Genomic DNA, 25,926 nt, shown 5'->3' on the forward strand with positions numbered 1-25,926 from the left:
ATAGTAAACCCACTAATTTTGTCCCCAGGCTCAATTGGGGGATGAGAATATAAACTCGCAACCATAGGAATACAACACAATATTCAGACTGACGCTCATGTAGTTAGTTATGACATACACCAGCAGTCGTCCAGTAATCACAATGGATGTATTCATGTAACCATTTCTATTTACAGAAGTGTTCTGAAAAGGGCTTTATCGACCAGTGAGTTTTTGTATCGACTGGGGCCACAAGCCAGGGGCTCGTAGCTCTGACGTCATCAGTGCCAATGTGTCATTCGCTTTCGGGCTCCAGGAGGTTGACCTGACTCCCTTCGCGAAGAGACGGCGCGCAGGAAAGCAGTGAGATCCTGTAAAACAGAACTAACGTAAACAAATGCAATATACAGCATTTTATTATTGTTTGTCAGTAAAAATCTAAATTTTGCTACAGCTAGCTTGCAAACAGTTGCGAGTATTTCAATTGAGGAGCAAGTCGACGTCGGTCTGGTCAACTTGGATAGCTAGCAGTTAGTTTACACAGCTAACGTTAGGCCTAGCGTGAAGCTATCCACCGCAGGAAAAGCAACATACGAAGGTAAGGGACGTTATTTTTGCGAGATTTGACACAATACCATTATTGGATATGTGGTATTTATCGGGCAAAGATGGCCATATAATAGCCAACTTTAGCGTTGCTAGCTAACAAACCATCTAGCTAACGTTCGGTATTTTAGTCTGTTGGCCGCTAACAAGCTAGCTAACGTTATTTAACTTGCTTCTATTTCATCTCTATAACACACACAACGTAGAACACACGCCTAACGGTATATACCAGTCAATGTACAGTTAACTAACGTTACTGGCTAGGTAACTAGAGCTAACGTTTGTAACAGTACAGGCCGGAAACGGCTCAAATTATGTAAACATTGGTGCACGCTTGTGAACGTGATGGCCGAACCAGCAAGTATTGGATTATACAGTGTGCACTGTTTGCTCCGTACTAGTCCCGGAAAAGGTTTTCAAATGATCAATTTCGCACTATTATTATGTTGGATACATTTACGTTACTGTTAGTTTAGTTTCTCAGTTAGCAGTGAAGAAGATACTAGTACTTACTTTAGGGCCCGATACAGAACTATTCCTAGTCTGTGATGGGGAAGAGGGTGGCTCAGGTTCCCTTCCTGAAACTGTTTTATTCCCGTAGGAATGAGTGATGACCTCTGTTGTGGTGGCAGATGGTGGAGGGAATATGGTGGAGTACGTCACTGTCATGGAAGAGACTGAGCAGGTAAGATAGTATCACCAGGAATACCCTAACAGCCTGTCCGGTGAAGGAAAGTTGGCCTATTTGGAAAAAGTATATGACAAACAGTGGCACTCTGAATAACCTAAAATGATAACTCCCAAATTGTTTTTTCACAGTCAGGCTAACCCAAACTTCTGTGCAAGTAGGCTAATAATAGGCCTACTATTGAAACAGATAAATAGGGCTGTCAACTGAATCAGAAATTCACAGGTCTAAGTTATTTTCTTAATTTTGATTCAGGTTCTCTCTCTCACGCTAATAGAAAAACAAAATTGGATGTTCCAAGCCCACAATAATGCTTAAACCACATCAGGAGACAAATTTGAGGTCTGGGAAAAATCGAAGAAATATAGATTTGAGTCTAGTTACCCTTAAATTAAACTGCACAGGCACCTAGCATTGTTTTTTTCTGTAGTGCACATGCGATGGAGTTTGCAAAACAAATGGCCACTGGATTGATGCTAATAATCATGATATCATTCTGGGAGGTAGGCATAATCTACTTTGTAGGTAGTTAACATTTAATTAAGAAGGTTTTTGCGAAAGCCTTTCCATCTACCAGAAGGCTGTTAGCATTACTATGTTTTTCCTGTTCCTGAATTGTTTGAAACCTGGGTGTTTTATTTCATATTCTGAGGCATGTCTTACCTTGCTTAGGCATGTTTAATCTATAGCCAAAACTCACCATAGAAACGTGGAGGCAATTATTTTATAAAGACTTCATGTGCACTCGCCTGTTCTATTGGCTTTCAAATCAACTTTCTTTCATTGTTTAGCAGACAAAGGCATTATGCTAGTCATATTAGCAACCCATGATAGTTGTTGCATCTTTAGATCTACCCTCTTTCTACATTTCTAGCTGATATTTACATCTCTGTTCATGAAACCGCTTGCATTTGCAGTGAGCATTTTAGAACAGTGTTTTCCCACAAATTTCATTTTGGAACTTTTGTGCGTAGGCCTACCGCCATATGCACATTTAATAGTTGATCAACATTTTAAGCTAAACAGCGTATACCTCCACTACACTACTTTGGTACTCTTCGTGGGGATTAAGACATGAGTATACGCAATGACCACTGAAAAATAAGTCAGTATACGACGTATACCCACCACTGCCTGGCCCTAACCTTCCCCGTACAAAAAGGTATTTCACTTGCTATACCAGCGCAACCCAGAAGCCCATTCTAAATGTAAAGCAGTAGGACCACGGCTGATCTCATCAACATGAACAATATTGTGAAGTGAACCAATAAATAACTTGTTTGTCTGGTGACCACGGCATCTCTGTCCTGCAGTTTTGTGGAGTAAATAATTAAATGTTCAAACATACACACAATGGACTTTTCAGCTTGCGCCTCCCTCAATGTGTCTCTCTGTCCTGTCTCCAGAGTGAGGAGGGGGAGGTGGTGCAGGAGATAGTGGAGACAGTAATAGGGGAGGATGGGGAGGAGTATCCTGCTGTGGTGGTGGAGGAGGTTCCCAGTGCCCAGGTGGAGCAGTGCTACGCTGCCCAGGTGCTGGTCTACGATGACGGGACCTACCTGATGCAGGACGTGGGAGACGAGCAGGAGGTGGTCACAGAGGTGGTGGAGACAGGTGAGAGGGCTGAGGTGGGGGTACAGGGTTGGCCAGTGACATGTTTCAGCAGTGAGATGGAGGGTTTGGATTGTGTCGATAGATAGAGACGTGCAAGGGTTGGATGCGTAATCATCGCTTTAGAGAGGTAGGCAAGAGGAGTGTGTGTGTTAGACATAACTTAGCTCCTTAAGAGTTGACATTGCCACAGAGTAGTAGTGGGACAGTGTTGTTTCCATCCATGACCATCTCAAGAAAGGACATCTGGTGGTGTATAAGCTGAGCCCATTAGAAGAATGACAGAAGCCATTGATGCTTGAAGGAGGGGACAGTTTTATTCGATGTTGACCAATGACCACCCTAAAGATGAAACTACTTCTGTAGGCAGTTGTTGCTATGCACGATTAAACATGGAATGGGAGGAGGGTCGTAAAGGGGAAAAAAGTGTGATAAAGGCTACACAGTTTACTACCCTTTTCTCAAAAGTACAGGTTTATTTCGCCTCACCCCTCATTTTTTACAGAAAGACAACAGCTGTCTTGCCCAGCAAACTGTTTCCAATGGATATTGTTTGTGGTGTCTGTGGTTGTAGGGCCCCAGCCATAGGGCGGTATGGTTAAATAATCATTGAAATAAACTAGTTGAATGAACATTACATTGACTTGAAATGTAGAATGGATTTTCACTTCTCTAACCTCTCTCCTTCCTCCTCTTCCCTCATCGCTCCTGTGTTGTCGTAGTAGAGGTGTCATCACACGGGGGCACCATGTGCTTTGATAAGACCTTCGAAGCGGCCGAGGCCCTTCTTCACATGGACTCCCCTAGCAGTTTCCATGGAGACCGCAACAACACAGGTAACCACTCAACCCCTCCCATACTGGCCTTGCTGGGGACTAGGCATTACAAGTGGGTAGGACATGATGCCGACTGTTTATTTTTTATTTTTGCCGTGTAACCTGTCAGTTACCATTTGCCAGTCTTGAGTTGACTCACTGCTCTGTGGTTGTAATAATGAGAACTATTGTCTCTGTGCCTGTCTCAGTGGAGGATGTGATGATGGAGACGGTGGTGGAGGTGTCTACAGAGTGTGAGCCCATGGAGGAGGACAGCTTCCCTATACCCCCCGACTACGAGCCTCCCTCAGCCAAGAAGAAGAAAGGTCTGCCTCCGACACCAACCAAATGCTTTCGTACTATCTGTCTCTGTGTTGATCACCGTGTCCAACCCAGTATTAAAAGTTGTATATTATAAATCAAATTTTAGTAGTCAAATGCGCCGAGTACAACACCTTAGTGAAATGGAGCCCCTAACCAACAATGCAGTTTAAAAAAAAATATGGATAAGACATAAAAGTAACAAGTAATTAAAGAGAAGCTGTAAAATAACAATAGCAAGACTATATACAAGGGACTACCGATACAGAGTCAATGCGGGGGCACCGGTTAGTTGAGGTAGTATGTACATGTAGGTAGAGTTATTAAAGTGACTATGCAGATATGACAACAGAGTAGCAGAGAGGGGAGGGTAGGGGCAGCAATGTAAATAGTCTGGGTTGCCATTTGACGAGATGTTCAGGAGTCTTATGGCTTGGGGGTAGACATGGCGCTCCGGTACCGCTTGCCGTGCGCTAACAGAGATAAGTCTATGACTAGGGTGGCTGGCTTTGACAATTTTTAGTGCCATCCTCTAACACCGCCTGGTGTAGAAGTCCTGGATGGCAGGAAGTTTGGCCCCAGTGATGTACTGGGCCGTTCGCGCTACCCTCTGTAGTACCTTGCGGTCGGAGGCGGAACAGTTGCCATACCAGGCAGTGATGCAACCAGTCAGGATGCTCTCGATGGTGCAGCTGTAGAACCTTTTGAGGATCTGAGGACCCATGCCAAGTCTCCTGAGGGGGGAATAGGTTTTTTTCGTGCCCTCTTTACAACTGTCTTGGTGTGCTTGGAGCATTTAGTTTGTTGGTGATGTGGACACTAAGGAACTTGAAGCTCTCAACCTGCTTCACTGCAGCCCCATCGATGAGAATGGGGGTGTGCTCGTTCCTCTATAGGAAGTGTACTAAGTTGTTTTGTTTGTTTCCTTGCAGGTGGAAGGAAGTCGAAGACACAACAGCCTCAGCCTGACACCAACTGCACCATTGACCTGGGGATCAGGAAGAGACCCAGAGAGGGAAAAGGTACCCCACACAGCAGGGGCTAGGGTTTGTCAAGCCCATGAAGGGATGCTTCTCTACATAGGGCAACTCAAGCTAGCAACTCACACTCAAGCTAGCAACTCACACAGGCTGATTCAGGAATCAGCCTGTGTGAGAGGTCCTCTATGAATGATGTTGGTCTTCTCTCTCCGTCCTCCAGGGAGCACCACCTACCTATGGGAGTTTCTGTTGGATCTCCTCCAGGACAAGAACACCTGTCCCAGGTACATCAAGTGGATGCAGCGGGACAAGGGCATCTTCAAACTGGTGGACTCCAAGGCGGTTTCCAAACTGTGGGGCAAACACAAGAACAAACCTGATATGAACTACGAGACCATGGGCAGAGCACTCAGGTAACCACGGGATACCATTCTGTTTGATAGGCAATTCCTCAATATGGTTAGTGAGTAAGGCTGGCTGTTGTTGACCCAACATATCTTTACTACTTTTATGCTAAGGAATGACTAATGACATTCTACATTTTGGCTAGAATGCCTGTTTAAAATGCATGCATTTGACCCTTTTAAAGTCCCCTTTTCAAAATACATGCTAGGCTGTGAAACTTCTGTTAAATGACATCTTGGGTTGTATTTCCGCACGTATTCTGAGTGTAAGTGCAGTCGTCTGACTGGTAGGGTTGTCCCTGTCTAGGTATTACTACCAGCGGGGGATCTTAGCAAAGGTGGAGGGTCAGAGACTGGCTTACCAGTTTAAAGACATGCCCAAGAACATCAGGGTGATCGACGATGACGGGGATGAAGAGGGCGAGGAGGGTGAGGGGGAACCCTCCGAGCACCACCGGGCGGTCCAGACCCTGACCCTTGACCCTGCCACCTCCACCCAGACAAAGCAGAGCTACGTCACTGTCGTCCCCGCTGCGTCTGGCAACAGGTGAAGCATGATTAGTCATGAAATAATGATGCATGCTCTCTCTGTGTACATCTTCATACAAATGCACAGTGAACTCATTTGGAAGGTTCATGAATAAATCTGTTTTTGTTTCTGTCTGATGTACAGGACCATGCGTTTGGCCATGCCCATGGTCATGACGACGACGCTGGGTCAGATGACCCTCAACTCCTCCACCGTCTTCACCACCCAGGCTCCCATCACCCTGGGCAACGCCCACGCCAGCGGGCCCAAGCTGGTGATCCAGACCCTGCCCACCATGATGCCCTCCGGGGCCAAGAGCGGAGAGAAGATCACCATCATCACCATCCCGGCGGCCCAGCTAGCTCAGCTAACGCAGGGCAACCTCTCAGCCCAGCTCTCAGGCCAGCTAGCTCAGCTCATACAGGCCAAACCAGTCACCCAGCTCATACAGGCCAAACCAGTCACCCAGCTCGTGCAGGTCAAACCTGTCACCCAGCTCATACAGGCCAAACCAGTCACCCAGCTTGTGCAGGCCAAACCAGTCACCCAGCTCGTGCAGGCTAAACCCGCCACGCTCCAGATAATGCAGAAACCAGCCCCTCCGCTCATACTAGCAAAGCCTGTGAGACAGCCCCCCAACCAGCAGCCACCTGCGGCCTCCCCTGTAGGTATACCACAGCCCCCTCCCTCCACTGCCATCACCACCCCTGTACCAACCCCCACTACACCTCCTGTAAAAGAGGCCATCTCACCCCCCACAGCCCTCCCAGAGTCCACCCCATCCCCTCCTTCAGCGAGCACGGAGCCCTCCCAGTCCAGCCCGGAGGACCCCTCTGCCTCGGAGTCGGCACAGAACCCAGTGGCCCTTGAATCTTGAGAACTTGAGGCCTGAGGGCTACTGACTCCATATTGACACTGTTTGAAGTGGAGTCTTCACTTCCCATCCTTCTCTCACTGGGCAGTGGAGCTGTTGGACCACACAGAGTAGGAGAGCTCTGAACTGGACCTCAGTTGGAGCGCCTAGCTACCAGGAAGCTAGTCTTCAAACTGGTGCTGCAGTGACCTCTGTATCAGAAAACCAGGGAGACACGAGAGGAAAAGAGACTTTGTATACATACTCTTTAGAAGCTCGTTGGAACTCAAACGACGGGCAAGCCTTAGATTGTAAATTGAAAATCCTTTTTTAAAATCAAAAACATAATATAAGGAAGGTCTTTGTGTAAAACCTTTTTGATACTCTGCAGCAGGTTACGTATGATGTATTCGAAGTTCGATGCAACTGCAGTTCTTTTGTATCATAGTTGGAATCTTTGCTTTGGCTTTTCATCTGACTTTGTTGGTTCCCATTCTCAGTCTCTGTATGGCTATCGGGCAGTAGTACCCCACAGCACTGTCCCTCAACACTCAATGTTCTTTTGTGTTTCTTTTTTTTTACTGTTCAGGAATGGGAGCGAAAGGATGTTTGTGTCAAGAAAAGACAAATCTAGATAGTATATTCCACATTTATGCTATTTTCTTGTACTCGCTGTATTGATGTAGATTTAAACTGAAATGTATTATAAAAACTAACATGAATAGAAACATCTCGTCTCAGTCAATGCTTGTTGGCACTGAATCGCTTTCAAATAGTTACAAATATTCAGTTGGATCTAGTTGGTCTTGTATACTGTACATTTTTTGAAGCGGAGGTTCCTGTACGGCTGCAAGGCCTGGACCCTGACAAGCGTCTAAATGGTTGCTACACAAGGGGGCTGAAAGGTGAAAACGGTCCACCGGTCAAAACACCTGTATCCTCCTTAAACCAACCAGGTCTCGCAATGCTCACATTTGGTTTTACATAAATAGGGAAAATTCTAACTTTTTCTGCGTTATATTCATCTCCAGTACCACCCCAACATCAACATGTGAAGATGGCACATTGTTTGTAGTAATAAAAAAAATCTAATGACAATTAGTTGGCCATGCCTACTCATAATTGGTTAAAAATCACACGATATGGTCATTGGAAACACTTATGTCCCCTTAAAAGAGCCCACTTTCACTCCGTGGCAAAAGTCCCTGTGAATATATGCTGACATAGCAGTACATGCCATCCTGCTGCTAATACTATTGTCTATACCAGGGGTTCTCAAACTTATACCAGCCTTGACTAGCCATTCCAAGACATTTAAATGTTTCACATTAAACCAGTAGTGTTGCTTTAGCAGTATGTTAAGGGTCATTGTCCTGCTGGAAGGTGAATTTCTGTCCCAGTCTCAAATCTCTGGATGATTGAAACAGGTTTCTCTCAATAATTTCCCTGTATTTAGAGCCATCCATCATTCCTTCAATTCTGACCAATTTCCCAGTCCCTGCTGATGAAAAACATCCCCACAGCATGATGCTGCCACCACCATGCTTCACTTTGGGGATGGTGTTCTTGGGGTGATGAGAGGTGTTGGGTTTGCACCAGACATAGCGTTTTCCTTGATGGCCAAAAATCTCAATTTTAGTCTCATCCGACCAGAGTACCTTCTTCCATATGTTTGGGGAGTCTCCTACATGCCTTTTGGTGAACATCAAACATGTTTGCTTATTTTTTTCTTTAAGCAATGGCTTTTTTCTGGCCACTCTTCTGTAAAGAACAGCTCTGTGGAGTGTACAGCTTAATGTGGTCCTATGGACAAATACTCCAATCTCCGCTGTGGAGCTTTGCAGCTCCTTCAGGGTTATCTTTGGTCTCTTTGTTGCCTCTCTGGTAATGCCCTCCTTGCCTGGTCCTTGAGTTTTGGTGGGCGGCCCTCTCTTGGCAGGTTTGTTGTGTTGCCATGTTCTTTCAATTTTTTAATAATGGATTTAATGGCGCTCCGTGGGATGTTCAAAGTTTGATATTTTTTTTATAACCCAACCCTGATCTGTACTTCTCCACAACTTTGTCTCTGACCTGTTTGGAGAGCCCCTTGGTCTTCATGGTGCCGCTTGCTTGGTGGCACCCTTTGCTTAATTGTGTTGCAGACTCTGGGGCCTTTCAGAACAGGTGTGTGTATATATATATATATATATATGTGTGTGTATATATATATATATATATATATGTGTGTGTATATATATATATATATATATATATGTGTATATATATATGTGTGTGTGTATATATATATATATATATGTATATATATATATATGTATATATGTATATATGTATATATATATATATATGTGTGTGTATATGTGTGTGTATATGTGTGTGTGTATATATATATATATATATATATATATGTGTATGTATATATGTGTGTGTATGTATATATGTGTGTATATGTATATATGTGTGTATATGTATATATATTTACATACAGTCCACCTGTGTGCAATATGATTATGTGACTTCTGAAGGTAATTTGTTGCACAAGATATTATATAGGGGCTTCAAAGCAAAGGGGGTGAATACATATGCGCACACCACTTTTCCGCTCTTTATTTTTTCCATTTCACTTCACCAATTTGCGTATGTGTCCTCCGAAACACAACCAAGCCGCACTGCTTCTTTACACAATGCGACTTAACCCGGAAGCCAGCTGCACCAATGTGTTGGAGGAATCACCGTACACCTGGAGACCGTGTCAGTGTGCACTGCGCCCGGTCCGCCACAGGAGTCGCTAGTGTGCGATGGGACAAGGACATCCCTGCTGGCCAAACCCTCCCCTAACCCGGACGACACTGGGCCAATTGTATCCACAGTACTTCACACGTCATGTATTCCCCCAAAATAAACTGTGGGTTTCCCGGTTGCTGCCGGCTGCGACAGAGCCTGGACTCGAACCCAGAATCTCTAGTGCCATAGACCACTGCGCCACTTGGGAGGCCCATGAGTCAGTTTTAAAGCTTAAACTACAGTTTATTTTGGGGGAATACATGATGTGTGCAGTACTGTGGTTACCAATATCCCTGTGAGTCTCCCAGGCCCATGTTGCCCAGGGTTATTGCCGTGTTCACGTGCTAGTCGGAACGAGTCAACTCTGACATTTCCAACATGCTAACTGGTTGTAGTTTCGACTAGCACATGAATGCGGCAAGAACATAAATTGTAGATGACATTTTGTATTACACTGAATTTATTCCACGGAGACAATTTGTTTAAGCTGTTTAGTAATATTCATATATATTTTTTAACGTATCTGCCCTGCAGGTCCCCGCTTTAGCTGCATTTCTGTGGTGGAAAAAGTACCCAATTGTCATACTTGAGTAAAAGGTAAAGATATTTTCTATTAAGGTGACTTAAGTAAAAGTCCCCCCAGTAAAATACTACTTAAGTCTAAATGTATTTGGTTTTAAATGTACTTAAGTATAAAAATGTCTTATTAAGCAAACCAGACTGCAACCATTTGCTTTTTAAATTTATGGATAACCAGGGGCACACTCCAACAGCATTTACAAACGAAGCATGTGTGTTTAGTGAGTCTGCCAGATCATAGGCAGTAGGGATGACCAGGGATGTTCTCTTGATAAGTGTGAATTTCACAATTTTCCTGTCCTGCTAAGCATTCAAAATGTAACAAGTACTTTTGGGTGTCAGGAAAAATGTATGGAGTAAAAAGTACATCATTTTATTTAGGAATGTAGTGAAGTAAAGGTGAAATTTGTCAAAAATATGAATAGTAAAGTATAGATACACCCCCGAAAAACTCCTTAAGTAGTACTTTGAAGTATTTTTACACCACTGCTGAATTTAGACAAGCAGCCCAATTCTTATCTTGTCTTCACTAATTGGTCTTTTGACCAACCAGATCTGAAAAAGAGCTGATGTGATCGGTCAAAAGACCAATTAGTGCATAAAAGATCAGAATTGGGCTGTGCGTCTAAACACAGCACTTGAGAACCCCTGGTCAACACTACATGGCAGTGTTTCTGATCGTTGCTATTCATAGACTAAATGGCCAGCAAAAGGCTTTAGAAGTGAGGTGTGAGCATTTATTCCCAAAAGTAATTTGACTGAATGTTGATGCTCAAGCATTTATTCAGCCTGGGTGAAGGTGATACAGAATATTAACATAACTAGCTACACAAAGTATCAAACACTAAAATAAATACACAGGACATGTATTTATTCTGTACTCACTGGCCATCTAGCTGCCACAGCACTGAAAATAGCAGAGTTACATAATTATCCCCGGGATTGATGTTATCCTATTCTTCAGTTTCCCCCTTTACATAAAGAAATAATCAAGAGGGATAACATCACACCTGTGCCAGAAACTTTTTTCCCCTGGAGTTAGTCATGTTTCTGCAAGTGCTGGTTTTTAATATATACAAAAAACAACTACTCCCCGGTGTCAAGTCTAAAATCTAATCTCCCCACCAGGTCAAGTAAAATAAGAATTCAGTTCTCTTGTAACACAAACCCATCCAGTCACTTTTCCTTCATTGTTCTGAACTGTGACTCTACTGGCTGATACCTCTGTGATAGGCAGCCTACATCAGCCTATGGGGTTGCTCCCTGAAGCTGACATCACAGAGCAGTGAGAGGTGGTCGGAGGGGTAGTGGTTTGAGGGGCAGGCAGTCAGGTCCTAGCTCTTCCTCAGTGGGTATGTCCAGCAGGGTATCCACAGTGAAAGCACCGTGAGACTACCAGGTGTAGTCCAGGGTACTGCAGCTCTCCCCTGAGGGACGGATCTTCCAGGTAATGAAGACCGGCTCCGTCTGCCCATCTGCACACAGCAGCTTATAGGCTGAGTCCAGACCCAGGGTGGAGGAGATAAAAAGCCTGTACATGTCCTCCGAGGGCTTCAGCGTTAAAGACACTATCAGAGGCACCCCCACTGTCCCACTCCCTCCCCCAGCTCTCGTACCGACTGGCTCTAAGCCAGCCGGCTGCGAGGTGATAGCCTTCAGGCTCTGCAGCAGGTCTGCCCCTCCCGGGCACCCCTCAGCCTCTCCCAGCCGTTCCTCAGGTGGGTCACGGCCATGCACAGCCTCTGGCCTGTCGCCCGGCAACACAGCGTTTGCACGACGGCCACCTGATTGGTAGGCAGCATCATGGATGAGAGATGCAGGTGGGAGGTGTGGAGGAGGCTGAATCATGAGCGGCGGTAGAAGAGAGCACAGACGTTAGGGCCGTTGTTGCTGGCCACATCCAGGCAGGGGGACCAGGGCTTGGGCAGGAAGGTGCTGTGTTAGCCCAGGCTGGCCAGGATGGGCTGGAAGGTGTCGTAGTAGTGGTCCCCTTCCTGAAGACACAGGATGTCAGGGCGGTAACTGAGGATCTGCTCCATTTACTTCCTCGCAGCCCAGATCAGAGCTTCCAGAGGACAACGCGCAAAGCCATCTTCGCCTAGAGCTGAGAGGAGAGAGAGCCGTTTGCAGGGACCAGTTTGGCTTAGTTGTAGAGCACGGCGCTTGCAACGCCAGGGTTTGTGGGTTCGAATTCCACAGGGGACCGGTACGAAAAACGACCAAAATGTATGAACTCTACTGTAAGTCACTCTGGATAAGAATGTCTGCTAAAAGACTAAATTGTAATGTGTAAATGTAGTTAGTTGACATTACCATAGTAGACATTAGGAACACCTGCTCTTTCCATGACAAACGGACCAGGTGAATCCAGGTGAAAGCTACGATCACTTATTGATGTCACTTGTAAAATCCACTTCAATCAGTGCAGCTGAAAGGTAGGAGATTTTTGAGCCTTGAGACATGGCTTGTGTGTGCGTGTCATTCAGAGGGTGAATGGGCAAGACAAAATATTTAAGTGCCTTTGAATGGGGTATGGTAGTAGGTGCCAAGCGCACCGGTATGTGTGTCAAGAACTGCAACTCTTCGTTTTTTACGCTCAACAGTTTCCTGTGTGTGTCAAGAATGGTCCCCCAGCCAACTTGACACAACTGCGGAAAGCATTGGAGTCAACATGGACCAGCATCCCTGTGGAACACTTGACACCTTGTAGAGTCCATGACCTGATGAATTGAGGCTGTTCTGAGGGCAAAAGGGGGTGCAACTCAATATAAGTAAGGTGGTCCTAATGTTTTGTACACTCAGACATACAGATGCTCTGGTGGTCTTCTGTAATCTGCAGTACTCCATCATCCATCAGAGGTCTATGTACCTTGAGCTAGGATGTTCCACATCATGACCCGTATGGATGATGTGTTCTGCTGCTCATGGTTCCTGTATTGGTGCTGGTGCGTTGGGTCTGCAAGGTAGACCAGGTCCCTGTGTGGCCTGGGCCGGCCGGTTCTGGAGGGCATCCTCACACTCTCTGAGCAGCTGGTCCGAGTTGGCCTGCTCCGGGCCCTCTGGGTTCTGGTCCGAGTCCTGTTGCTCTGGGTAGTAGTCCTACTGGGCCAGGGTACCAAAGAGCCTGCTGCTGCCCATCGGACACACTGGGGACACAGAGACAACATATTAGAGATACAAAACTGTACACAAACCGTGTGCGCACATAATCACACCTACATACAAAAACTCCCCTGACAGCTCATGAGACATTGTGAAACATGAATGCAGAGTCTGTGGTGCACATGTCTCTTAGGCTCTCAGTGAAAGATCATGTCCGAAACCGACTCAAATCGATCATCTGTAATCACTCAGTGTAGCATGGAATGCTCTTAGGTAGATCAATCAACCGTGATGCATAATTTTGCTCTGTTTACCACAATAAATGTCCACAGATTAAAAAGGCTAGCAAATTCATAGGACATACCCTCTTGACAACAGTCAGGCTCGGACTCATCCTCTGCGTACCTTGGAAGCCATTTTGTGAGTGCGCAGCTAGAAAGAGGACAGAGAGAGAGAGAGTAGACAGGGACTGGATCTTAAAGAGAGACACAGATATGTGGTGTTACCCATCATCTCCATCCTGAGAATATGTCAGTGTGGTCTAGTGATCATCACCACTGTTTAGTCTTCTCTATCTGAGAAAAACAGAACTCTCTAGCTCTATTCTACTTTGATGAGCTCCTTCACAGTCTTTCTCCTCCTTCAGGGGTTTCTGATTTTCTCTCTCACTCAATTCGGACAATCTGACTCCTCCCAATTCAGTTCTCTGCTGCTTTCAGTTCTCTCAGATTTGGTCTTCCCCAATTTCTTTCACTCTCTCTCTGTCTCAGTCCCTCTAGGTTTCTGTGTTAGTGTGACATTCCAACTGGTGAAGGTGTGACAATTTAGACCCAGTAAGCCTGCCTTGAGACTGACTAGAGGAGTAGAGGGGGACTATGAGGTCATCATCATTGCTAGTCATAAGTGACTGTGAGGGTTTCACAGCTAGTCAGGTGGAGCTGACAGACAGATGTATCTGGAGACTTGAAAAACCCACAGGGGAGTGGGAGGTGGGCAGTAACACACACACACACACACACAAACACACACGAGTCACATGCACACACAGGTTTAGAGTGCTGGGGGCATAGGTAGGGGAGTTACTCAATACCCAGGACAGAGTGTTCCAATGCAGGATCATGTTTAAAACTATAAACCTCTCCAGAGAGAGGAGGAGAGAAGAGAGAGATGAGGAAGAGAGGAGTGCCGTATTTATTTGCTACCATCTACTGACCTCTAGTGGGGTTCCAGTTTCCATTCTGGAGTTATTATTCTCCTCATCTAATTTTATTGGTCACAAACAGATATTTAGCAGATGTTATTGCGGGTGTCGTGAAATGCTTGTGTTCCTAGCTCCGACAGTGCAGTAATCGCTAACAATTCACAACAATACACACGGATCTAAAGTAAAATAATGGAATTAAGAAATCTATAAATATGAGGACCAGCAATGTCACAGTCCAGGGTGGGTGGTTGGGATGTATAGACATTTGGACCGTATGTGGATACTAAATATTCTGTCTGTAGAATATGTAGGATAGAATAGTGTTACACACACACACACACACACACACACACACACACACACACACACACAATAGTTGAATAGGATGGCATTGACTAGAATATATACATGTGAAATTAGTAAAGCAGTATGTGAACATTATTAAAGTGGCCAGTGATCCCATGTCTATGTACAGCAGCGTCTGAGGTGCAGGGTTGAGTAATCGGGTGGTAGCCGGCTAGTGACAATGACTAAGTTCAGGGCAGGGTACTGGGTGGAGGCCGGCAAGTGATGGCTATTTAACAGTCTGATGGCCTTGAGATAGAAGCTGTTTTTCAGTCTCTTGGTCTCAGCATCGATGCACCTGTACTGACCTCGCTCAGGAGGTTGATGATCTTTTTGGACTTTCTGTAGGGCTGTAGGTGTCCTGGAGTGCAGACAGTGTGCCCCCTGGCCTGCGGCTGCAGGTGGTGCAGACGCCATACCAGGTGGTGAGACAGCCTGACAGGAAGCTCTCAATGGTGCATCTGTAAAAGTTTGATGCACTGTTGCGCTTTCTTCACCACACCATCTGTGTGGGTGGACCATTTCAGATTGTCAGTGATGTGAACGAAGAGGAACTTGAAGCTTTCCACTTTCTCCACTGCGGTCCCATCGATGTGGATAGGGAAATGCTGTCTCCTGAAGTCCTTAATTTAGATGACGTTGAGGGAGAGATTATTTTCCTGGCACCACTCTGACAGGGCTGTCTCAGGCCTACGACTATTGTTTTCTGCAAACTTGACGATTGAGTTGGAGGCTTGCATGGCCACGCGGTCATGGGTGAACAGGGAGTACAGGAGGGGCTGGGCACGCACCCTTGAGATGGGATAGGGCAGTGTGGAATGCGATGGCATCATCTGTGGACCTATTGGGGTGGTATGCAAATTGAGGTGGGTCTAGAGTGCCAGGTAAGGTGGAGGTGGTATGATCCTTAAGTAGCCTCTCAAAGCACTTCATGATGACAGAAGTGAGTGCTATGGGGTGATGTCTTTCAAGCCATCTTTATTTACCTAGACACTTCAAGGATTTGATAAAATCTCAAACACATGACATCTTCTTACGACTATTCTAAGAGCTCTCTTAAATATTGTCACACACACACAGCCCTCCTATTCAAACCCTGGCTTCAGACTTACTCTACCCAGTGTTCAGGCGGTCTCCATGGCGCTAGACGGAGCACTCCCACTGTCTCTCTCTCTTTCTCTCACTCTCACTCTCTCTCTCTCTCTCTCTCTCTCTCTCTCTCTCTCTCTCTCCTCCCCCCCCCCCCCCCCCCCACTCCCTCAGTCTGTTTCTCTCTCCCTCTCCAGGAGTTCTGGTGGGAAGACCATTTCTTCTGAGCAAGATTGGACTCTTCTGAAATGGATGTAATAGAATTTTCCAGAGCAGGCGGATGTGACTGGACTGCTCAGTGTGAGAGTTTAGGGGATTCTGCCAGCTACTCAGCATTCCTGAATAGACCAGTGCCAGTCACACTCTCCCCCACTCTGCTGATCTGGCTGCCACAATAGCTTACTATAACTGTTCTGTGAGCACCACACACACACACACACACAGCATACAACCACACACACACAGATATGGCACACTACATAATGATCAAATTAAACGAGAGAAGTGCAGTTTGTCCTTAGTTAATCTGTGTGATAGGGGAGGGACTGAACCGAGTGGAGTGTGATTCAATAAACTGCTCATAGAGTACATACACACTGGAATGCTTCAGGGCCCCATTGAGCACATGAGTAATGAACTACTGCATGTACACTATGTGGAATATACATACAGTGCATTCAGAAAGTACTCAGACGCCTTCACTCTTTCCATATTTTGTTATGTTACAGCCTTATTCTCAAATGGATGAAATAAAACATCCTCAATCTACACAAAATACTTCACAAAGACAAAGCGGAAACAGGTTTCGTTTTTTGGGGGGCAAATGTATTAAAAATACCTTATTTACATAATTATTCAGACCCTTTGCTATGCAACTCGAAATTGAGATCAGGTGCATCCTGTTTCCATTGATCATCCTTGAGATGTTTCTACAACTTGGGAGTCCAGCTGTGGTAAATTCAATTGATTGGACATGATTTGGAAAGGCACCCACCTGTCTATATAAAAAGGTCCCACAGCTGACAGTGCATGTCAGAGCAAAAACCAAGCTATGAGGTTGAAGGAATTCTCCATAGAGCGCCAAGACAGGATTGTGTCGAGGCACAGATCTGGGGAAGGGTACCAAAAAATGTCTGCAGCATTGACGGTCTTCAAGAACCCAGTGGCATCCATTCTTCATAAATGGAAGAAGTTTGGAACCACCAAGACTCTTCCTAGAGCTGGCTGCCCAGCCAAACTGAGCAATTGGGGGAGAACCCGATGGTCACCCTGACGGAGCTCCAGAGTTCCTCTGTGGAGATTAGAGATCCTTTCAGAAGGACAACCATCTGTGCAGCACTCCACCAATTAGGCCTTTATGGTAGAGTGGCCAGACGGAAGCCACTCCTCAGTAAAAGGCACATTACAGCTTGCTTGGAGTTTGCCAAAAGGCAGGTAAAGGACTGTCAGACCATGAGAAACAAGATTCTCTGGTCTGATGAAATCAAGATTGAACTATTTGGCCTGAATACAATGTGTCACATCTGGAGAAAACCAGGCACTGCTCATCACCTGGCCAATATCATTTCTACGGTGAAGCATGGTGGTGGCAGCATCATCCTGTGGGGATGTTTTTCAGCAGCAGGGACTGGGAGGCTAGTCAGGATTGAGGGAAATGATGAACGGAGCAAAGTACAGATGGATCCTTGATTAAAACCTGCCCCAGAGAGCTCAGGACCTCAGACTGGAGCGAAGGTTCACCTTCCAATTGGACAACGACCGTAAGCACACAGCCAAGACAATGCAGGAGTGGCTTCGGGACAAGTCTCGGAATGTCCTTGAGTGGCCCAGCCAGAACTCGGACATGAACCCGATCAAACATCTCTGGAGAGACCTGAAAATAGCTCTGCAGCAACGCTCCCCATCCAACCTGACAGTCTGAGAGGATCTGAAGAGAAGAATGTGAGAAACTCCCCAAATACAGGTGTGCCAAGCTTGTAGCATCACACCCAAGAAGACTTGAGGCTGTAATCTCTGCCAAAGATGTTTCAACAAAGTACTGAGTAAAGGGTCTGAAAACTTGTGTAAATGTGATATTTTACAATTTTTAATACATTTGCTTTGTCATTGTGGGGCATTTTGTGTAGATTGATGAAAGAAAACATTTGAATCAATTTTAGAATAAGGCTGTAACGCATTTACTTTTAATAAATGAGAAAAAAAAATAACCTGTTTTTGCTTTGTCACTATGAGGTTGTGTGTGTAGATTGGAGAGAAACATTTATTCCATTTTTACAACATTTTGAAAAAGTGATGGGGTCTGAATACTTTCAGAATGCACTGTATGATATGTGGCGTCCGAGTGTTTGTGTTTCCAAAACGCAAGATTAAAGATACTGTAGCTGGTAATGCCAGTGGAGTGGATATTTTGTTTGACTCAAGTTATTCAACTACGGAAGAACATGATTTTATCTCTGTAGTCAGTTGGCCATACATACGTTACATCTCCCTAGAGGAGAGCAAAAAAGACGAAGGAAATCGTTTCAACAATCGGTATGAAGGCCTACTCATTTATTCTGTAGAACTAAATCAATTGTTCTCCATAAAAAAAAAAAACTGCATTGACAGCACAGCAGGCCCTGCCTATCTATCTACAGGCCTACATTTCAATTGGAGAACAGAATCTCTCCTTAGGAATGTCGGTGACATCAGCGTGGAATGAGACAATCACATGACTGCTCCAGGCAATTATCAAATGAAGGATGGGAGTATGGAAGAGATTAGTCAGTCGGGTAGTCAAATGAAAAGATCATTCTCCTAATTTTGAATACATTGAATGCTGATGGTTTATATATTTTGGCTGTCTCCCAACCCCAGAGGATTTACCCTAAATGCCCTTTGTACTCCTGCCCATGAATGGGAGGGAGATGTGAGGGGGAACAGCAGAAAATTGCCTGGCCTGGCCACCTCACTTTCAGAGTGTTTCTGAGTGTGTGTGTGTGTGCACATTCTTAATAAGGAAACCTCGAGTCGTAACACATTATGTAACCCTAATCTCATTAAAACAGGCAGTGCGCCAGCGGGGGGAAAAAACTATTTTAGTTTCTTCCTTCCCCTCGTCATTAGATAATAGTTTAATCCACTAGTGGAATTAAAACAAAACACATTCCTTCCTCTGAGGATTTACCATTAGTGGGTGAATGTAGCTAGTTATGAAACCCCCTCAGCCACACTATAGATCAGTGTACTGTTAGTTGTTTGGTTACAGAGAGGTACAGGGACTTCTATCACCGTGACCTGCTTTTACTGACATGATGGAACCTAAAATAACTCAACCCCTCTCTGATTCTGATCTGTGCCTTCATAGCTTCAATCAGCCTTCACCTTTTAACCTCTGACTGTAACGACTCAGAAACACTACTTCAACGAGGCAGGAAACGGAGGTAACAGGTAGGAAAACTTAAGGCGTGAAGTAAAGGTGACATAACCGTTATAGGCCATGAGGTAAGGTCACCTTTTTAACTCGAGTCTGACTCTACTCCTTCCGTGTTGGAGCCATTTTGCTGAGTGTTTGAAATGGTGGAAAAAGTACCCAATTGTCATACTTGCAAAAGTGAAAGTCACCCAGTAAAATACTATGAGTAAAAGTCTAAAAGTGTTTGGTTTTTAAATATACTTAAGTATCGAAAGTAAATGGAATTGTAAAAGTAAAAATTAGGGGTCGACTGATTAATCGGAATGGCCGATTAATTAGGCCCGATTTCACGTTGATTTCACGTTTTCATAACAATTGGAAATCTGTATTTTATTTTTTATTTTTATACCTTTATTTAACTAGGCAAGTAAGTTTAAGAACACATTCTTATTTTCAATGACAGTGGTAGGCAGAAGCAGGTGAGTAAACATTCATTCAAACAACGCTTTCTTTGCGTTTTGCCAGCAGCTCTTCTTTGTGCATTGCACTGTTTATGACTTCAAGCCTATCAACTCCCGAGATGAGGCTGGTGTAACGGAAGTGAAATGGCTAGCTAGTTAGCGTGCGGTAACTCGCTCTGAGCCTTCTAGTAGTTGTTCCCCAAGCATTTAAAAAAAAACCTGTAGCCCAATCTGATTGACCGTTACCTTCAATCTAATGCATTCTAACAACAGTTGATCGGCAATTGCATAGAACTGTGACCATGATCACAATTGATAACTTCCAATTTCATTTAACTAAACATGGCTATTAGTAATAGCATAATAACACACGACTACAACAATAAACTGAAGTTATAGGCTATTTATTCAACCCATTTGCAAGCTCCAGGTAGTCTGCACAAGAGGCACAAATTGATTTGCAATGACTCCAGTGATATTGTCATTTCAACATATTTATTGTATAAAATGGTAGACTACAGTAGCCTACATTGGCATATACATTAATAGGGTAATTGATGGCCAACCGATGCAAATGTGTCAATTTCATTGTGGATTTTTCCCCATAACTGAAGCACGAGAGGGAGTTCCATAACTTTAATTTCAAATGTCTAATCGGGCAGCGCTCGAGACCCAATAACTGGGCATGCATAAACCCTTCGCTTAATATGATTAGAATAATTTAAAACACTTCCAATCAAATTTTACTAGAGCGCCTAAAGTCTGATGCCCATCAGTTCTAGCTGTTAATTCATGTTTTATGGAAAAGGGGTTGGAAATAGGTGTCTCCATAATGACAATCTAAATAGGCTACGGACGTGTGAGCGTGCTGCTCTGTCTTTCACGAGACTCAGCCAACTGTCTTCTCGACACACACACACACACACACACACCCGGCCCTCCCCACCTTTCACTCACTCACTGCCTCACTGCCTGATAATCAGCAGGTCACAATGAAAAATATACTTGTAAGAAATTGCTTTGGCGGTAGCGGTGCAATTTAGAAGTAGCCCAAAAACCCGCAACACGCGACCAATACATTTTCACCAGCGACATTGTTTTCAAAGTAGCCCAATTTCAGGAAAATCATGGACATGGCAACCCTGACACTAACATATTTAATTAACGTCAACCGTGTAGTGAGGTCCCAAGGATCCTGATAGCACGGACCATTTTAATGCTCCCTACTCTAACGTGCTCACTCAATGTACTTTAGCGTTATGTCAACAACTGGAATTTTGGACATATAGCTTTCTACAAACAGCTTGACCCAGAACATGTCACGTGTTGCCCTTCCTTGTTTCCCCCTTTATGTGTATTTATTACTTTTATTTTGAGTGTGTTTAGATCTTTTATTTAACATATTTTGCTCATCTTATTAAAATGTGGCATTTATTTCTATGGTTTGTTGAATTTCTATGTTTTGCTGTGCCTCCTTTTGTGCTTTCCAATTGTAGACTCCTCCACCTTGGCTGGTGTCCTTGGAGACTGGAGTTGGCCGGCCTGTCACACCTAGGCCTGATTAACTAATGTGCTACCTGAGCTCCATAAAAATGAAGCTTCCAGTTTGCTCTCGGTCTGCTGCTGGAGGGAGAACACCAACAGCCAACTGCTGCTGCTGTCACCAACACCACAGCATCTACCGTCACCTGGACCACATCTCATCCAGCCACCGATGACCGGCAGCCAGGGGGAGAACAAACATGTGTGAGTGTGGTTGAATACTTCTGTTCAGAATATCTCCCTGGCCATGCATGTTTTCCTCTCCCTACTCTGGCCATGCATGTTGGACATGACAGATAACCAATGGCAGGGTGGGCCACCCCAAAAAATCTGCTCATCATGAGGTGCTGCAGATGCTGGTGGGTTTGCATACCCACATTTCGAGCAAAACGTTTTATCTGCCCTCCCTCTTGGCAGCGGAGAGATATTTTTTCAGTTTTAGAGTTCATTTTGTGCAATTGTACACATTTTGCCATGGGTGGGAGATAAGATTTTTCAATTTTATAACTAATTTCATGTAATTCTACATTTTCATTATAATTTTATGCAATTCTACACATTTTGCCATAGGGTGGAGAGAAATGTTGACAGTTTTTAATATGATATCTGAGTGAGACTGAGAAATCTGTTGGGGCTTCCAGACCGGTAATTCGACCATGATTACAACATTTAGATAGCTGGCCACTAGACTAATTTACCAATCTAAAAATGTTTAGCTGACATGGGCTTATTCAGTGGCTGACATAACAAGAGAAACTGCTGATGCGCAACCAAATTTTGAAATTGCACCTTGTGTATTTTACTATTCTAACTTGCAAGTTGAGACCCCGACTGAGTTTCAATTGTTTTTATTTTTTTCAATTGATCCGAGGGCCTGTCCATCCCTGATCTATTGGTTTGCAATACTGAGAAGCCCAAGTCTTATTGGATGATGATAAAGTGGAACTAACTTATCTAATGTTGTTTCATAACCTAACAGTAGAGTCTTCAGCAAAGTTTACTCCAGGTTAATTACAGACAGGGGATTCGCAGTGCAGCAATCCTGCCTTGAAATATCTGCATTTATGTCATATTTTTATGAACAGCAGAATACGCTCAAAATAGGAGATAACAGGTTCCTTGTTGCCTGCACACTTTTTGTCTGTTTCAGAAATGGAGAGAACAGGAGCTAAAGTAGAGAAAAAGTGCTGCACATGTTGGCACGTCGGAGATGGAATATTGTGTGTGTGTAATGCTGACAGGTGCGTGGCTGAATTAAGACAAATGTCCTTGTCTCTTTGCTCCCGACACAGGGCTTCTGGTGGCAAAACTGATTACATCTTAATCTCGCTTCTTGGAGGGAGACAATGGCTCTGTAAGTACAGCTGCTTGGCAGAAAGAGACAGACACATTAAAAACAAATTAAAATAAGAACATCTCCCCAGCGATAGTATCTCTCACACCTTTCAGCCTGAAAAACAGGCCTATGAAACAATGAATTGGAAAACGAACACACTGTCTTGGTTATGCAAGTTGGGGGCTGTCTGTAGTGTACAGTACAGTATGTTTACCTAAGGATCAGATCCTTTTTTTTCAATTTTCAACTAAAATGACCTACCCAAATCTAATTGCCTGTAGCTCAGGCATTGAAGCAAGGATATGCATATTCTTGATACCACTTGAAAGGAAACACTTTGAAGTTTGTGGAAATGTGAAATGAATATAGGATAACACATTAAATTTGTTAACACAATAGATCTGGCAAAAGAAAATACAAAGAAAAAAAATACTTTTGTGTTTATTTGGTATCATCATCTTTGAAATGCAAGATAAAGGCCATAATGTATTATTCCAGCCCAGGCGCAATTTAGATTTTGGCCACTAGATGACAGCAGGGTGTGCAAAGTATTAGACGGTTCGTTGCATTTCTGTACAATTTTGTATCAAGACTGCCCAAATGTGCCTAATTGGTTAATTAATAACCTTTCAAGTTTATATCTGTGCACTCTCCTCAAACAATAGCATGGTATTATTTCACTGTAATAACTACTGTCAATTGGACAGTGCAGTTAGATTAACAAGAATTTAAGCTTTGCCAATATCAGATATGTCTATATCCTGGGAAATTCTCATTACGTACAACCTCATGCTAATCGAATTAGCCTACGTTAGCTCAACCGTTCCTAAAAGTTAGATGCATGCCAGAAAAGCCACTACACAACACTAAACAATACATTAATTGCACTATAACAGTGACAAACAGTGCCCACAAACAGTGCCCACAAATTGTTCGGGCCTACATAAAGCTGTCCCAACATCTTACCACTGCTACACCTGGCTATCAGTGGAGCCTTGTCTGTCAACAAAACAGTTAATTCAGCTTAATTTACTGCCTTTAAAAAAAGCTGATATGGCTGACTTAAATAAATGTGGTTTCTAATGTAAATTGAAATGTACAAACTATGGCATAAGGGGATGACGAGCGGATAAGAGGCAATCTGTAGTTTTGATTAAAACATTAATGAGCGAGCTAGGTTGGATGTAATGTTAGTCAATATAACTATTTGTTTAGCACTTTTGAAATGTACAGCGACAGAATTCAGAACATGGGCCCCGTTCTTACAGTGTTCTCCCTGTACACCAAGTCAGAACCGTAGGATAAATAAAGGGGGCATATAAGCAGATAATGAAAGGTCTTACAATATTAGATGATTACATTTCTCAAAAACAGGTTATAGGCTACATGTGCACCAAGTAAGAACAGTAGGCGAAATTAAGAGGTGTAAATAGACCAAATTATTAGGGTGAGGCACATGGGCTACTAACATCTTACTTAACAACATACACTTAGTATTACTTTCTTAGCTACAGTATACATATCTCCCTGGCATATTACATTCTTTATGCAGCAGCATACAATACATTTTTGGACTCGCATTTGTCACGTTCTGACCATAGTTCTGTTATTTTATCTTTGTTTTAGTATGGTCAGGGCGTGAGTTGGGTGGGCAGTCTGTTTGTTTTTCTATGTTGGTTTTTGAGTTCGGCCTTTTATGGTTCTCAATCAGAGGCAGCTGTCAATTGTTGTCCCTGATTGAGAATCATACTTAGGTAGCCTGGGTTTCAGTTTTGGGTTGTGGGTGTTTGTCTTCCGTGTCAGTGTTTGTCGCCACACGGGACTGTTTCGTTCATTTCACGCTTATTGTTTTGTATTTCGTAGTGTTCTGTTTATGTTTTAAAATAAACATTATGGACACTTACGACGCTGCATTTTGGTCCTCCGATCCTTCTCGCTTCTCCTCCTCAGAAGAGGAGGACGAGATCCTTTACAGCATTGTGCTGTTCTCACTTGAACAGGAAGATGGCGCAGCGGTCTTTCGTGGGCAAAATTTGTCATCAAAGTCTGGCATTCTCTGAATTTATGGTGCTTTCAAAACAACTGGAGGCCGGATTTACAATTCCTTATTTTCCTAGTTGGGAACCTGTTTATCCCTGACTTCCCAGTTATCTTGAACTCACGTTTTCGCAGTTACGAGTTTACAGTTGTTTTGAGCGCGGCATAAGTCGTGCTTCATTGACAGCATAGCCAATGTGTAACGAAGATGCTGTAAGTTGAGAAGCAGGTGCAGGTGAAACATTTAATAAAACAACAAACATGGAACAAGACAACATAACAGTAGCATCTTTGCATAAACACAGGATCAATACTGACTGGAGAAGGAACCAAAGGTAGGTAATAAGTGAGGTAATTGAGTCCACGTATGCCTCATGATGATGTGCACGTAATGATGGAGCCCAGGACCGGTAGTTAGTATACCGGCGACGTCGAACGCTAGAGGGGAGGAGCGGGAGTAGAAGTGACAGTACCCCCCCTCCAGCCGCAGGACGACGCCGACCAGAGGAACGACCCCGAGGATGAGGAAGGTCGAAGGTGGAAATCATGGATAATGTTGGGATCCAGAATGTCCTCCACCGGAACCCAACACCGCTCCTCTGGGCCATACTCCTCCCAGTCCACCAGGTAGTGGATCACTGTACCTGTTCACAGCCAATATGTAAATAGCACAACCAATCTACCTCATCCCCATATTATTACTTACCCTCTTGCTCTTTTGCACCCCAGTATCTCAACTTGCACATCATCATCTGCACATCTATCACTCCAATGTTAATGCTAAATTGTAATTATTTTTGCCTCTATGGTCTATTTATTGCCTTACGTACCTACTCTTCTACATTTGCACACACTGTACATAGATATTTATATTGTGTTATTGACTGTACATTTATTTATGTTTAACTCTGTTGTTGCTTTTGTCGCACTGCTTTGCTTTATCTTGGTCAGGTCGCAGTTGTAAATGAGAACTTGTTCTCAACTGGCCTACCTGGTTAAATAAAGGTGAAATAAAAAAATAAAAAAATAAAAAGGGGCCAAGGAACCACCGGCCTGAGAAGGGAGATATGAAAAGAAGGTGAGATACAGTAGTCACTGGGAAGCTATAATCTATATATGCCACCTCATTGATCCTCCAAAGAACCTTGAACGGTCCCACAAACCGGGGGCTCAGTTTCTTGCAGGCCAAGCGGAGTGGGAGGTTGCTGGTAGAAAGCCAGACACGATCCCCAGGCTGGAACACAGGAGTCGCACTGAGGTGGTGGTCTAC

General features: G+C 44.1%; 2 protein-coding genes and 1 pseudogene across 7 annotated transcripts in view; 1 reads left to right on the forward strand and 2 right to left on the reverse strand.

The window, feature by feature from the left end:
* Positions 1 to 81: 81 nt before the first annotated feature.
* On the forward strand, positions 82 to 7,514 carry LOC110505011 (ETS-related transcription factor Elf-2). Of its 6 annotated transcripts, none has more exons than XM_021583944.3 (9): positions 82 to 577; positions 1,187 to 1,270; positions 2,680 to 2,887; positions 3,610 to 3,720; positions 3,909 to 4,025; positions 4,953 to 5,042; positions 5,221 to 5,413; positions 5,712 to 5,951; positions 6,078 to 7,514. In XM_021583944.3, the coding sequence occupies exons 2-9, from the start codon at positions 1,196 to 1,198 to the stop codon at positions 6,808 to 6,810; spliced, it is 1,767 nt and encodes a 588-aa protein (XP_021439619.2). In that variant the 5' UTR covers positions 82 to 577; positions 1,187 to 1,195; the 3' UTR covers positions 6,811 to 7,514. The 6 variants fall into 6 exon arrangements, with proteins under 6 accessions (XP_021439619.2, XP_021439618.2, XP_090075780.1 ...); XM_021583943.3 differs by having other exon boundaries at positions 260 to 577; positions 3,607 to 3,720; XM_090219653.1 differs by having other exon boundaries at positions 278 to 368; positions 3,607 to 3,720.
* Positions 7,515 to 10,507: 2,993 nt separating this feature from the next.
* The window catches only part of LOC149971786 (uncharacterized), a 64,910-nt gene continuing 49,491 nt past the window's right edge, over positions 10,508 to 25,926 (reverse strand). The window contains exons 2-3 of the mRNA XM_090219662.1: positions 13,613 to 13,680; positions 10,508 to 13,292 (exon numbers count right to left, since the gene is read on the reverse strand). Of these exons, the coding sequence (XP_090075788.1) occupies positions 13,008 to 13,292; positions 13,613 to 13,680 (353 nt within the window). The 3' untranslated portion in view covers positions 10,508 to 13,007. The remainder of the gene's footprint in view (positions 13,293 to 13,612; positions 13,681 to 25,926) is intronic.
* On the reverse strand, positions 11,385 to 11,994 carry LOC110505012 (nocturnin pseudogene; annotated as a pseudogene).

Source organism: Oncorhynchus mykiss, chromosome 25 (assembly GCF_057628025.1).
Source record: "Oncorhynchus mykiss isolate SJ-2025 chromosome 25, ASM5762802v1, whole genome shotgun sequence".
Lineage (NCBI taxonomy): Eukaryota > Metazoa > Chordata > Actinopteri > Salmoniformes > Salmonidae > Oncorhynchus > Oncorhynchus mykiss.